Source organism: Echinops telfairi, unplaced genomic scaffold, assembly GCF_000313985.2.
Source record: "Echinops telfairi isolate 266 unplaced genomic scaffold, ASM31398v2 ScPeMD7_7441;HRSCAF=8479, whole genome shotgun sequence".
Lineage (NCBI taxonomy): Eukaryota > Metazoa > Chordata > Mammalia > Afrosoricida > Tenrecidae > Echinops > Echinops telfairi.
This window is the reverse complement of record NW_022111341.1, coordinates 782,530-795,580: the sequence shown is the minus strand read 5'-3', so window position 1 is coordinate 795,580 and position 13,051 is coordinate 782,530. Positions and strand designations below refer to the sequence as shown.

Here is a 13,051-nt window from a genome sequence, read left to right as displayed (position 1 = left end):
GAATGTGCCGCTCAGTAACCTCCCTAGGGCTATACAGTGTGTCAGGGGTTCAAACTAGGCATTCTAGCTCCTGCGTCCCTTTAAAAGGAATCCCTGTGCTAGTCTGACGTGCCCCTGCTGCTTCTGTATTAGCTTTTTAGATCCACCCTGAACGTTTCTTCACTCACTTGAATCACATCCTAACCCTCTGCGTTTCAGTAGTCTTAACTCTCTAGTTATTGTGGATTTTAGATGAATATGAATATGCAGTGTGGGTCTGCAAATCGGAAGAGAGCCATTTATTGCTGCTGCTCTGTGTGTGCTTTCCCACGTGCTGATACATGCTTACTCTGGGCAATAGAAAAGATGATGGTCGTAGCTCTAAAGTGCACTGGACGTTTACTGCCAGTGTGTCTGCTTTGAACCATAGGGACCCTGTAGGGTAGGGGAAAACTGCTCCTATGGGTTTCTGAGACTGTAAAATCTGTACTGGAGTAGAAAGCCTCATCTTTCTCTTGCAAAGCAGCTGGTGGTTTCTAACTGGCTGACCTTGCAAAATTAGCTGCTCAAGATGTAACTCACTAAGGCACCAGGGCTCCTCAGCTCTAAGGAAGGGTATCAATTATTGAGCTATGGTTATACCAACGATTGTACATTATCTCAATAAAAAGAAGTTAATGCTCATTATGTGTCAGAATTTGTGTAACACCATTTTATAAGCATTACCTCATTCTCAGCTCTGCAAGGTAGTTGTCCTCACTGCATCCATGAAGAGACTGAGGCTCAGAAAGATCAGTCAAGTCACACAGACAGCCAAGATCACAGAGTTGTCGGAAGGTACAGCCAGCTCTGCCTATGTGTGTTCTCTGCTACCTCATTTTACGTTCTACTTATATGCCGAAATGTGGGCCTGTTATCAATTGTGTGCATGAATGATTGTATATGCCTAGAAAATGTCTGTAAGTATAGTTACCAATCTTGAACTGTGGCTACTTCTGTTATGACCCAAAGGGTCAGCCAGAGAAAGGAAGACCCTCAACTTGATAGATGGACACAGGGACAGCCCCTTGGGACTCGGACGTAGCGACAGTTGTGAGGATGACACAGGGCCGGGCGGGGTTTCATTCTGTTGTGCATAGTACCCTATGCGTTGGAACCAATTCCTGGCACCTAACAACCACAATAACATTTCTGTTCTTAGGAGCCCTGGTGTGATTCAGTGGATAAAACCCTCAACTGCTAGCAGAAAGACCAAAGCTTCCAACCCACCAGCCACTCTGAGGGGAAAATATGTAGCCAGTCTGCTTCCATAAAGATTGACAACCTTGAAACTCCTTAGGACAGCTCTGTCCTGTCCTATAGGTTACTGTGAGTCAGAATTATCTTCATAACTGTGGGTTTGGTTTGGGAGGTATTTTTGGTATAAACTTGTGGTACAAGAGTTTGCCCCCCTCTTTTTCGTATTGAAAAAGAAGTGAGAAGAAGCAAAGAGGGATTCTGACGAGGGGTAAAAGACAGATGGTAGAGGATAGAAGAGCTGGAAGGAGGGAGCGGGTGGCCTGGAATAGACAGGGAAAGTCCAAAGAGAATGTAAGATGCAGAAACGGTAGGGTTTGAATAATTGAACTTAAGACCAAGGGCACAAAGATGGGATGCGAAAAGCCTGAAAAGAGAATACTCAGAACAGCCGGACTGCGGCTGAGGGTGGTCCAGCAGCACACGGACTTCAGAAACTTGAAGTCTGATCACTATGGAGCCTGGCTGGGGAGTTTGGAATTCACTAAACAAGCAATGAGTTGTCATTGATGGTGACAAGGAAGTTGAGAATGGTTGTGGTGATGAATTACAATAAGCACATTTGCATGGGATTCTTACTACTCACTACCTGTGGATCCTTAATAAAGACTATTTCAAGAAAAATAGATTTGGGGGTGTTAGGCTTGTTTTGACTCAAAATACAATGCAAATGTTTTTTTTAATTATCTAGTTATATGAGAATAAGTCAAAAAGTATTGCTGTAAAAGCATAGCAACTTTTATTAAATAAAAACAGCAAAATGTAAAGCTATTGTTTCCCAATATATCTTCCACATAGGGCTATATACCAACTAGTGAAGGTGGTGTTTTCATCTCAATAACCCTTTCCCAAAGAATTCTGCATTCTTTTGATTTACCCCCTGTTAAAACTGCGGCTTTGGCATTCTCAAAAGGACTAAAATCGTGTTTATTTGAAATATTCTTTGAGTTTGGGGAACAAAAAAAAAATCTGAAGAGGCAAGTTCTGGGTTATAGGGTGGATGAGGTAAAGTTTCCCATTAACATTTCTCATAACAGATCTTGCTGCCTTCGAAAAATGAACAGGTATATTGTGATGTAAAAGAAATTTCTCTGCTCAATTTTCTTTGCATTTCTCCCACCAAGACAATTTTCAGTTTTATTAAAACTTCTTCCTAATAAGCCCCCATGATCATCCTGTGTCCTTCAAGGCAATCTATCCTGATAGCACCTCTGGAATTCCCCCCAAACATTTGGCATCATCTTCTGAGCTGACCCTTCTGCCTTGAAATTAACTGGGCCAGAAGACCTCCTTGGGAGCCACTGTTTTGATGGGACCTTCTCTTGGAGGCACCCTGACAAGACGAAGCTAAATGTCGTCCTCAGAGAACTGTTCTGCAGCCAATGATTACAGATGCTTAGTTAAACAGACTTTGGAATAAACTCAGGCATATAGGAACTGGTACCTCAGTAGTAATCCTTTTTGACTTACTTTAATATACCTGGCATATACAATGAGGTCATGACCCTGAATAGGAAGTCAATAATTGTGCTTTTGACAAGTATGACCAGGTTATAAAATCCCAGGGCATTTTTTAGAGACACTAGGTTCAAAGAGGAATGAATATGGCCTGGTCTAAAGTGGGAGAACTGGGTATCTGGGCCAGAAGATAAAAGCAAAACAAGGGCAAGTGAAGCCAAGGGGAACTCTGGTTATGTACAGGAAAGAGTGAGAGTGTTCTTGTTAAAACTAAGGAAAGACTTGGGACACCGCATACCAGAAGATGACTAGACAGATTCCATATGGGCTGAGCTCAGAGCACCAGCTACACTGTCTATGAATGGAAAACACCTGTCTCAAAGCTGGGGTGTGGGGGTGGGAGAACTGGGTACCAAATAGAAAAATGATCCTATGTTTTCAAAGGCTCAGAAGTTTGAAAAAAGGACATGAGTGGCTGTTTAATCTTCTGAGCTCATGCTTTAAGTCTATTTGATATTAGTAACATAAATTGTCTCATGGTAGCACAACTATCACCATTGTTTAAGCCATCATCATCTCTTCCCTAGATTTTTGCCACAGCCTCTTAGTTATCACCTTCCCCCAAAGTCTGTTATTTTCACAGCAGCCAGAATTATTATTTAGAATGTCACTCTGCTCAAAACATCCAGTAGATTTCCACATGTCGTAGAATACAATCTGAATCCCTTGGCACTGCAGACCTTTCATGAGCTGCCCCCAACTTCTGGCTTCATCTCTCATCACTACAGCTTCACTGTACCAACTGAAGCTCAGTGCAGCTGCTTCGTGAAGAACTAAGGCACGCTTCTCTGTGGGAAAGTAACAAATGTCAGTCCCACAGATTCTCCCCTAACAGTTATGCTGCCTTACAGTGAGCACATGGTTGATTCTGTCTCCCTGTAGAAGCAGACATTCTTTGATTATCTCCTCCTACCAAAAGCACCCAGCCCCCTCATCCCTTCCCCCAATGCAGGTATTGGGCTTCCTCACCGGTGAGCTCAGGGACTTTACTGTGATTCCCACCCACCTTGTGATGTATCTAACTCCTGAGTATGCATGACTAATGACTACCTATAAAAGCCCCAAAACAATAGAGCCGCTCTTTCCTCTGGCCCTCCTTCCCTTTCCCTCCCTCCCTCATTCCCTTTCCCTTCAGTTCATCTGCTCCTCTCTACGCCGCCAGCGCTCTGCTCAGACTCGGCTGCTGAGAGGCTGCTGAGATCTTGGCCATCCCGGAGATGAGCATGCTACCATGAAGTGTATCTGGCGCCTTTATTTTACTCTCTCTCTTATCTCTCTGAATTTTACTGTAATCTTTATCTATTATCTGCCATACAGTTGCTCCTATGAGCCCGTGATATTTGTCGGGGGCTGCGTACCCTGACACCTCTCTACCTCCAAGAGTTTGCACTTACTATTCCCTCGCCCTGCAGTGGTCTTTGCCCATAGATGTGTGACTTGCTCCTTACTGCATTCAAATCTTTGTTCAGATATCACCATATCTAAAAGGCCTTCAGTGACCACCCCTCTGTCAAGTTGTTATACTGCATGCTGCTGTACTACTAGAAGTAAGCAAATGCATCTCTATTTCAAAGACCGGCAGTTACCCACGGTGGACGGGTCCCAACTGAATTTCCAGATGGCGAGAGTTGAAGAAAGGCCTGGCCTTCTACTTCTGAAAATTAGCCAGTGAAAACCCTGTGTAACACAACAAAATATTGTCTAATATGCTGCTGGACAAGAGCCTCATGACCTTGCTTTCCATTTTTACCCACAGCATTTATCATCACTCGATAGATATTTAATTATTTTTGGTTCCCTCCAACTCCTTTTCCTTGGCTTACCTCTTCCCACTCCTACTTGGCATGGTGGCTAAGACCATAGATTCTGGTCAGACTTGCTGAGTGTGAATTCCCGCTGCTCTGCTCAAGTTCTGGAACTTAAACACTTCGCATCTCACTGTTCTCATTTGTGACATGGGATCATAATGGTCCCTTAATTGTGATCATTGTGAGGATGAAATGAGTTAATACACATTTCTAGAGTAATGCCCAGTACACTAAAGGTACTATAAATATCAGCTACTTTTAATGTTCTTGGCACTTAAATTCCATGTTTCTAGGCATTTTGCTTTGTTCCCAGTTCCTAAAACAGTGCTTGAAATAGGGTATGCTCTGGGTAAATATTTGTAAATGAATGAGTGACAGAAAAGATGATGTAGTGCTCACAGAGGTGGTGGGGTCCATGCCAAGAAATACTCCTGGGCAGCCCTCGCTGCCCTCTAAGCCAGCAGGTGAGTTGTCAAAATGAGAATTTAAAAAAAAATCTATCCACAAAGTCACCTGGCCTTTGTTTCACCAATGCTGTTTTCATTGTCAAAAACTTCTTCCAAATAAGCCCCAGTGATCATCCTTTGTTGTCTGAGAACAAAGTCTGTCCAGCTAACCTCCTTTGAACTCTCCAAAAACAGTCACCATAACATTCTGAGCTGACCGCTTGGCCTTGAATGAATCTTCGTGGTCTTCTTAACCTTCCTTAAAGTGTTTGGACATCTAGACTGTTACCTGGAGACAGCATTCCTGTAAGCGTGCTTCAAAGCTTCGATAATTTGGGAAATCCTTTTGTCTACAGATGGGTTTTGGGTCTCTGCTCCAACCCACCTGGTTCTCAACAGTATGTTTTTGTGGTGTTGGTTGGTTTGGGCTCTCTCACAGAAGGGTCACAAGAAGGGATGAGTCATCCAGGATGTAATATAACACCAATGAAACACAATATTCCTCTGGTTCTTTTAGGCTTCCTCACCCCGTACTATCATGACCCCAGTCCTGCCTTTCAGTTCTGACTAGACCGGAGCATGTACACTGGTACAGATGAGAGCTCACTACACATGGAATCCAGATAAATTACTCAGGAACAGAGGGTAAGGGGAAGGTAGGAGGTGGAGGGGGTGGGGATGAGGTGGAAGAAGGACAGAAAGGGGAGGGATGTGGCGGGGAAGTGGACAAGAAGGGGAGGAAGGTGAAAGGGGAAGGGGGAGGGGGAGGAGGAAGGGGAACCAATGGACCCATAGCCCCTACCCCTGAGGGGGATGAACAACAGAAACATGGGAGAAGGAGACGCGGTTGGTGTAAGATATGAAAATAATGATAATTTGTAATTTATCACGGGGTAATGAGGGTGGGAGGGGGAGCTGATATCAAGGGCTCAAATACAAAGTAAATGCTTAGAAAATGATGGCAACATATGTACAAATATGTTTGATATAATTGATGTATGGGTTGTTATAAGAGCTGTAAGAGCCCCCACTAAAATGATCTTTAAAAAAAAACAAAAAATAATTTGGAAAGATGTCCTCTCAAGTTTTGTGAAAATTTTGATGAGTTCTGACCTCAGAATAGATTTCTTCACTGACACACACACACACACCACACGTATCTTTTTGAAGGCCCTCTAACAAGACTAAGAAAAGGATATTACCAAGAGAACTTGTCTGTGGCCTCCCACTCGTCACAGAAATGCATGATACATATTTGGTCAGAAGGAAGTCATGCATGTGTAACCTGGACCCTACTAGCAATACTTTGGACACTACCTTCTACAATTGCCCACAATTCCCTTCAAGTAGAGCCTGTCAACTTTATCCCCATTTTAAAATACTGGAATATTTATTTCATTTAAACATCTTTCAGCCAAAACCACTCTTCCTGATGACTTTGATTCTTTTGCCTTTGTATTTAGATCTCTAGGAATATACATTACATTTTTTTTAATTGCAAGAAAAGTAGCCATGGTAGTAATTTATTTAGCACTTACCAAGCTGACAGCTTATATTCTTTATCCATGACCTCAGCTGATCTTTATTTTTACCCAGAAAGATAGGGAGGGACTGGCTGTGGGATTCCTGCTCAAACCTGGAAGCCTTCAGTTGGAGAGGGAGTACCTACAGATGATGTCTCAAGGCCAGGTCTGCCCATAGTCCACATAGAGGTCTCCTCCTCAACACGTGATCCGATCAGGACTCCCCTTATCCCGGAGTGCATTAACTCCACTCTCCTGTCTTTTCACTGCCTTCACTTCCCCTTCCTCCTCCAATTTGTTTCCCTTTGCTCCATCCTCAATTTTTAGAGCCACCTGTGACTGCTGGGACACACTGAAGACTTCCAGCATTGCAAACTTCCTGTAAGTCAATTCTCCTACCACTCAGACAGAAGTCCATTGTACATACGCTGTGTAATTTAGCTGGTTTATTGACAGTCTTTCAATAACAGTGTTTTCACTGTTGCAGCGGTTGTTTTATCTTTCTGTTTCCTTCTCATAAGGAGTCAGACACCCTGGATTGCTTGCAGACTTGTTAGTCTTTATTGTTCATCTCATAGTCAGTGTTCCAGTTTCATGATACAAAGTGGCAAGTTTGGGCATAAATACCTCTCTTGTCATTAGCTCTTCTGCCTTTTCTTGTTTTATTTTCTGAAGATTATTTCTTAGATTTCAGGAGTTCTCGAAGAAAATAACAAGGAGGCCTTAACAGAACCTAACTTTTTATTGAACTGCTAGGCCTAAAATGGCCACTAACTTGGCCCTTCAGGCTCCAGCCTTACAGGCAGGGCTTCTACAAGTGATGGTAAAGGAAGAAGACAACCAGACCTGTGGACAAGAATCTGGGCTGCCAAGAAATAACTCTTATACCAGAGAGATCTTTCGTCGACGCTTCAGGCAGTTCTGTTATCAGGAGACACCTGGGCCCCGGGAAGCTCTTCGGAGACTCCAGGAGCTCTGCCGGCAGTGGCTGAGACCAGAGATTCATACCAAGGAGCAGATCCTGAAGCTGCTGGTGCTGGAGCAGTTCCTGACCATCCTGCCCGGAGAGCTGCAGAGCTGGGTGCGGGAGCAGCAGCCAGAGAGCGGGGAGGAGGCGGTGACCGCGCTGGAGAATTTGGAGAGAGAGCTGGATGAGCCAGGAGACCAGGTAGGAAGATGGACCAAGCATGGGGTAATAAGTTGCACACGTGGAGGAGAGCTGGCTTGTTATGGTGTAGATTCTTAATCTCTCTGATTTCTGGTCCCGATTGCCTTTTGCAAGGCCCTGAGAAGTCCTTTCCACGTGCCCTCTAATGTATGGGTGCCAATCACCCTTTCTTTCCTCCAGGTCCTCGCTCGTGCTTGTGAACAGGTGCAATGCGGGAAGCAGAAGGCAACTCTGGGATCAGCCCAGGAGCCATCACAGACCCACATTTTGGAAGCGCAGCATCAGTGTGCCTTGCAGGAGGTGTCACCGATTCAGGAGATGGGTAAGGATTGGAATGTCATTAGGAATTGACTTGTGGCCTCCTATGATGGTCCCGAAGGTACCATGGGTAAGCACTTGGTTGCTAATGGAAAGACCAGTGATCAGACCCACCAGTATCCATATAGGAGAAAAGACGTGGGGCTCTGCTCCCATAGAGAATTCTACAGAGGAACCCCTTTGAGACAGTTCCACTCTGTCCTATGGGCCACTTTCAGTTGGAATGGATGCTACAGCACCCAATAACAGCGACATGCTAGGCAGGATACCCTGGGTGGTGTAAATGTCTAAGTCCTCAACTACTAATCTGAGAAACGGCCTACCCATCTGCTTCTGAGAGGTTAGGGCCTTGGAAACCCGTGGAAAAGCCCAGGCTTACTGGTTTGGTAGAGAGTAGCAGAACCTGAGGTGGGGGTGTTGGAGACTGTCAGAAGGCAGAATGGATGGACATAGGGAAGCCGGGAGAAGAGGAAGAGGTGCCTCAGGAGGGAGAGGTGTGTAGCCAATGCTACCAAGCAAGTGCCCATCAACTGTTGGATGAAAACTGACGTGCTCTGTAAACTTTCACCCAAACCACCATTGAAAAGACAGCACGAGCAGTCTCATCTTCAACACGTGTGTTGGAATGGACTCAAGGGCCCTGGTTTGGTTTCTCCTATGCTGCCAGTTACTGAGCTATAGGGGTGTGCTGGGCATAAGATGCACACACGGACATGACAATCACCGCGGTGCTCACGTCTAAGCAGAGAGGCGGGCAATGGCACAGGCAATTTCAGTAAAGCGTCTCCTATCTTTGTAACGGAGAGAAGTCCGTCTACAATTGTTTCAGAGTGATGGAATATAGACAGGAACAATAGTTGTTTGCCCCCTTTCACGCAGTCCTGAGGTATATATATATATATATATATATATATATATATATATATATTTTTTTTTTTTCCCTTTGTCTTTGGAAAGCTGACACCTTACCATTTACTGTTTCAGATGGCAAGGCTGGAACTTGGGATGTGGAGGTAGGGCCAAAGAAGGAAACTTCTAAAGAAATGAAATATCTTGTGGAAGTCCCTGGAACAGTGAATGCTGAAACCTCTCAGGGCCCTGAATCTGGGGACATCTGTGACAATGAAGGCAAATCGGAAAAGCAGCGGACAAGCTCCTTAGTGGAGAGACCCTTTGTGTGTGGCAACTGTGGGAAAAGTTTCACCCAGAACTCCATCCTTATCGAGCACCAAAGAACACATACAGGCGAGAAGCCCTATGAATGTGAGGAGTGTGGGCGGGCCTTCAGCCAGCGGTCTGGCCTATTTCAGCATCAGAGACTCCACACCGGAGAGAAGCGCTACCAGTGCAGTGTTTGTGGCAAAGCCTTCAGCCAGAATGCCGGGCTTTTCCATCACCTCAGAATCCACACCGGAGAAAAACCTTACCAGTGCAGCCAGTGCAGTAAAAGTTTTAGCCGGCGGTCTGTCCTCAGTAAGCATCAGAAAATTCACACCGGAGAGAGACCGTATGAATGTGGAGAGTGTGGCAAGAACTTCATTTACCATTGCAACCTCATCCAGCATCAGAAAGTCCACCCGACAGCCGAATCCAGCTAGCTCCTTGGGGCACATAGGGCCAGGTTTCCTGATGCCGGACCACTGGGCAAGGTCACAGGGCACTGCTTCTTGTTTTGTCCTGAAGAGAACAGTAGGACTTTAATCCTCTAGCGAGGATTAAACTCACTTAACTCTCATGCTGAAAGATACATAACAATGTCTTACATGCATCTGCTCAGTTGGCGGTGTTCGGTGACATCCAGAGCTTTGCCATCCAGACATTGCTTTTTCTGCACTTTTGATCTACTGTGCATACTGCAGATCTTGTTTCTCAGATGCCTGTGCAAGATGTTTTCCAGGAGCGCTTCAGGAAAACTCGTCTTTATCCTAGCTTTTAAAAATAGTCAATGTTTAAAAAGAAAGAAACGTGAAAAAACTCTTTGTAGTCTGAGTACAAAATAATGTCACAGAGGTTCATGGAATTTTGAAAATAATTGTAGTGCAATGCAAATTGCCTGACTCCTTTCTGTTCCCAGAAGATAGGATGATATGCCTTTTAATCTACAATAGAGGACAAGCCAATCCTGCCCTATGTTTTGCTCTGTGAATTTCAGTGATTCAAGCTTTAATCAAGGACCAAGACATTGAAACAGCCATGTGTTTTAGCAGTTTAGTGACTAGTCACAACAAACAATGTTCATGATTTTAAATTTGTGAAGAGATCAAAGAACGTTGGCTAAAAATCTGATATGTCTGTTCAGATCTTTGTTCTGAAAATATAACCAATTTTTTATGTTTCCTGTGACATTTTGACTTTGCCTTTTTTATTCTTTAACCTTTTGTTAAGGAAAATTTCAAACATATCCAAAGGTAGAGAGAAGAACATATGAGCAGTCTTCTATGCTGAATGCTTTCTATAACCTCTACACTGTCAGCATTCTCTAGTGATTACCTCCAACTTATGCACACAAATTGCTTCCACGTAACTCTGACTGTTTTTTGTTTTAACTTATAGTTGTTAATTTGGTGAAGGTTTATAGAGCAGATCATAGTTTTGAATTCAACAATCCGTTCACATTTTGTTTCAATGTACCATCACTTATCCTCCATGTGTTTCCTCTTTTTTTTTAGAACTCAGCAAAATAAAATTCCGGTTTATTGTTGGACAACATTGCTTCACACATACGTCAAACAGGCCAAAAAATAAATAAATAAACAGCAACTTCATAGACAAAAAAAAAAAAAAGGAAAAAAAAAGAAACCTTTATCGTTGGCCTTTTTAACCATCTCATACAAACCAACTACTTATAGTACAGCTAAGTACATACACAAAAACAATTACTGGAATGCTCGGAATAAGATTGTAGTTGTTGTTTTGACCATTTTACAGGGTTTTTTTTCTCCTTTGAGATTATAATGAACATGGTCACACCACAAGTAAAGTCAGAAGTAGGACAGAGAATGCTCCAAAGGCTGGTTTGGTCATCCGAGATCATTAAAAATGGCTGACCCCTAACAATATGTACAAAAATATAAAATGTAAATAAAAAATACAAACAAATTTTCCTTTTTAAAGTACTTTTAAGAAAAAAAGCAGGGCCTGGGAAGTTTTGGTTATTTTTGCCTCCCCTGTTGCAAATTCACGGTGTGGTTTCGGTGGGTGGTGGTGAGCGCGTGTCTGCAGTGGCGCAGCCCGAGGTGACCGCGTTTAGATTCTGAGACGGGAAGTGGAGGGTGAAGAGGTCACGGTGGCCTTTGTGTGTTTGTTTTGTTGTTTTACGTTGGACTTTTCCTTTTGCTGTCTAGTCATCCTCGTCGGTCTTCTGCTTCTTGGTGCCCACATCGTCATCCTCCTCATCTTCAGCTGCCCGTTTGCCTGTAGCTGCCTCAGCCTCCTCATCCTCATCTTCTTCTTCACCGTCACCTTCCTCTTCTTCATCCTCCTCTTTCCCACCTTCTTCCTCTTCTTCGTCTACCTCGTTGTCAGACTCCTGTTCCCCATTTTCCTCATTAGCGTTCCCGTTAGCAGGGGCCTCTCTCCCATTCTCCGCCTCCTCCACAACCTCCTTCTTCTCCTTTAAGTCCTTGGTGGTGATCTCGGAGCTGGTGTCCACGGCCGCGTCTGACATGGTGGGGCACGCTGGTGATCAGGTACAGCGGATGACAAAGAGAGCACGAGCTCGGGGACTCTGGCGAGAGAGCCGGAGGTGGCTGCGGCGAGTGGAACCCTGGAACAATGCAAAGATGGCTTTTCAGAGCAGCCAGTGGGGGCTGTGTTTCCTCTTTCTGTTCCTTTTTTTTTTTTTTTCTTCACTAAACCTTAGGGCTTTATTCGTGGGTAAAATGTTGCCCTTTAAAATCTTAAGTGATTGGTTATTCTACCCTAGGATGAGTTCAGTTTCAGACCTGAAGGGTGTGGGAAACTGAGGACCTGGAAGAGAATGTATGTGGCCAAATTCTTTATGCTCATAATCACCGGGTCTGGAAGGCCAACTCTTATGGGGTAAGGCCTTCAAAAGTGTGAATTATAGATGACTCTCAGTACATTCTCGCGACTAAAAATCATTTCCCACAATATTCAGTAACCCCCGCCCCCATCGTAGTGCTATGTTAAAGATGCCTCTTACAAGCATATGGCTGCTTACTATGTGGCTGGAGGCTACTTTATCTCTCAGAGTAAACAAGTTTTATTGTCCTCCCCCATTCAAAAGAGCAGTGGACCCTCTTCTGATGCCCCTCCAATACTAGTCCCAGTGAGCTCAGGGACACCCAAGGTTAAACCCAAGCTCAGGGACACCCAAGGATACCCAAGGTTAAAGCCCCACTCTGTTGGGGGCTTGCAAGCCCCAAGACGCAGACAATACATTTGCTCACTCCATCTTGACTTCTGGAAAGGTGAGGCCCTGTCCCTGCTGCCTATCATCTTTTCTCCTCTAATTGCACTCCTAGTCCACAGGACCCATTCCGCTGTGGGGCCAGACCCCATAAAGGAAGCTAAGTTGGACCATAATCTTGGTGGTCTCTCCTACCAGCAAGTGTGATCTCTTGTAATTTTGAGTTCTGTTCCACATTTTTCTCCCACATTTTCTATCCAGACCTTCTAATGTGATCTTTTTCAGAGCAGTTGGGAGTGGTAGTTGGGACCATCCACTTCTGGTCTTGGGATTGTAGAACACTGGTTATCTGTTTACAAAGCTTTCTTCCAGACCCAAGAGACAAAGAAATGGGAAGTCTATGGAAAGAACGATCTTGTTTGGAAGAACAAATATACAGTGGATAACTTACGAATAATAGAAAAGCAAAGAAGCCTCATTGATCACTTCTGTATCCCTCACTCGACAGATAAGGGAATAGAGGCTCTGGTGAGTAATGGTTCAGAATCTCACTCTGCTAGTTCACAGCAGAGCGACTTGAGAACTGCTACTCAAGCTGTGTCTTCTGATTCCCAGGACAGTGT

The 13,051-nt window shown here is 44.2% G+C and overlaps 2 protein-coding genes across 2 annotated transcripts; one reads left to right on the top strand and one right to left on the bottom strand.

The window, feature by feature from the left end:
• The first annotated feature begins 5,663 nt into the window (after positions 1-5,663).
• On the top strand, positions 5,664-10,399 carry ZSCAN23 (zinc finger and SCAN domain containing 23). Its single transcript, XM_004717402.2, has 5 exons — positions 5,664-5,692; positions 6,898-6,951; positions 7,258-7,738; positions 7,919-8,060; positions 9,041-10,399. The coding sequence occupies exons 3-5, from the start codon at positions 7,334-7,336 to the stop codon at positions 9,652-9,654; spliced, it is 1,161 nt and encodes a 386-aa protein (XP_004717459.1). The 5' UTR covers positions 5,664-5,692; positions 6,898-6,951; positions 7,258-7,333; the 3' UTR covers positions 9,655-10,399.
• Positions 10,400-11,295: 896 nt separating this feature from the next.
• Positions 11,296-11,761, bottom strand: LOC101655210 (prothymosin alpha). The gene has a single exon (XM_004717403.3). It carries the CDS (start codon positions 11,721-11,723, stop codon positions 11,397-11,399), a length of 327 nt encoding a protein of 108 aa, XP_004717460.1. The 5' UTR covers positions 11,724-11,761; the 3' UTR covers positions 11,296-11,396.
• Between the last annotated feature and the right edge of the window lie 1,290 nt (positions 11,762-13,051).

What these genes read in the sequence shown, in the direction of transcription:
- LOC101655210 (XM_004717403.3), bottom strand. Translation starts at nt 11,723, where the DNA reads ATGTCAGACGCGGCCGTGGACACCAGCTCCGAGATCACCACCAAGGAC.
- ZSCAN23 (XM_004717402.2), top strand. Translation starts at nt 7,334, where the DNA reads ATGGCCACTAACTTGGCCCTTCAGGCTCCAGCCTTACAGGCAGGGCTT. An exon ending in TGGATGAGCCAGGAGACCAG is followed by an intron (nt 7,739 to 7,918) that starts GTAGGAAGATGG and finishes TCTTTCCTCCAG; the next exon opens with GTCCTCGCTCGTGCTTGTGA. An exon ending in GTCACCGATTCAGGAGATGG is followed by an intron (nt 8,061 to 9,040) that starts GTAAGGATTGGA and finishes TTACTGTTTCAG; the next exon opens with ATGGCAAGGCTGGAACTTGG.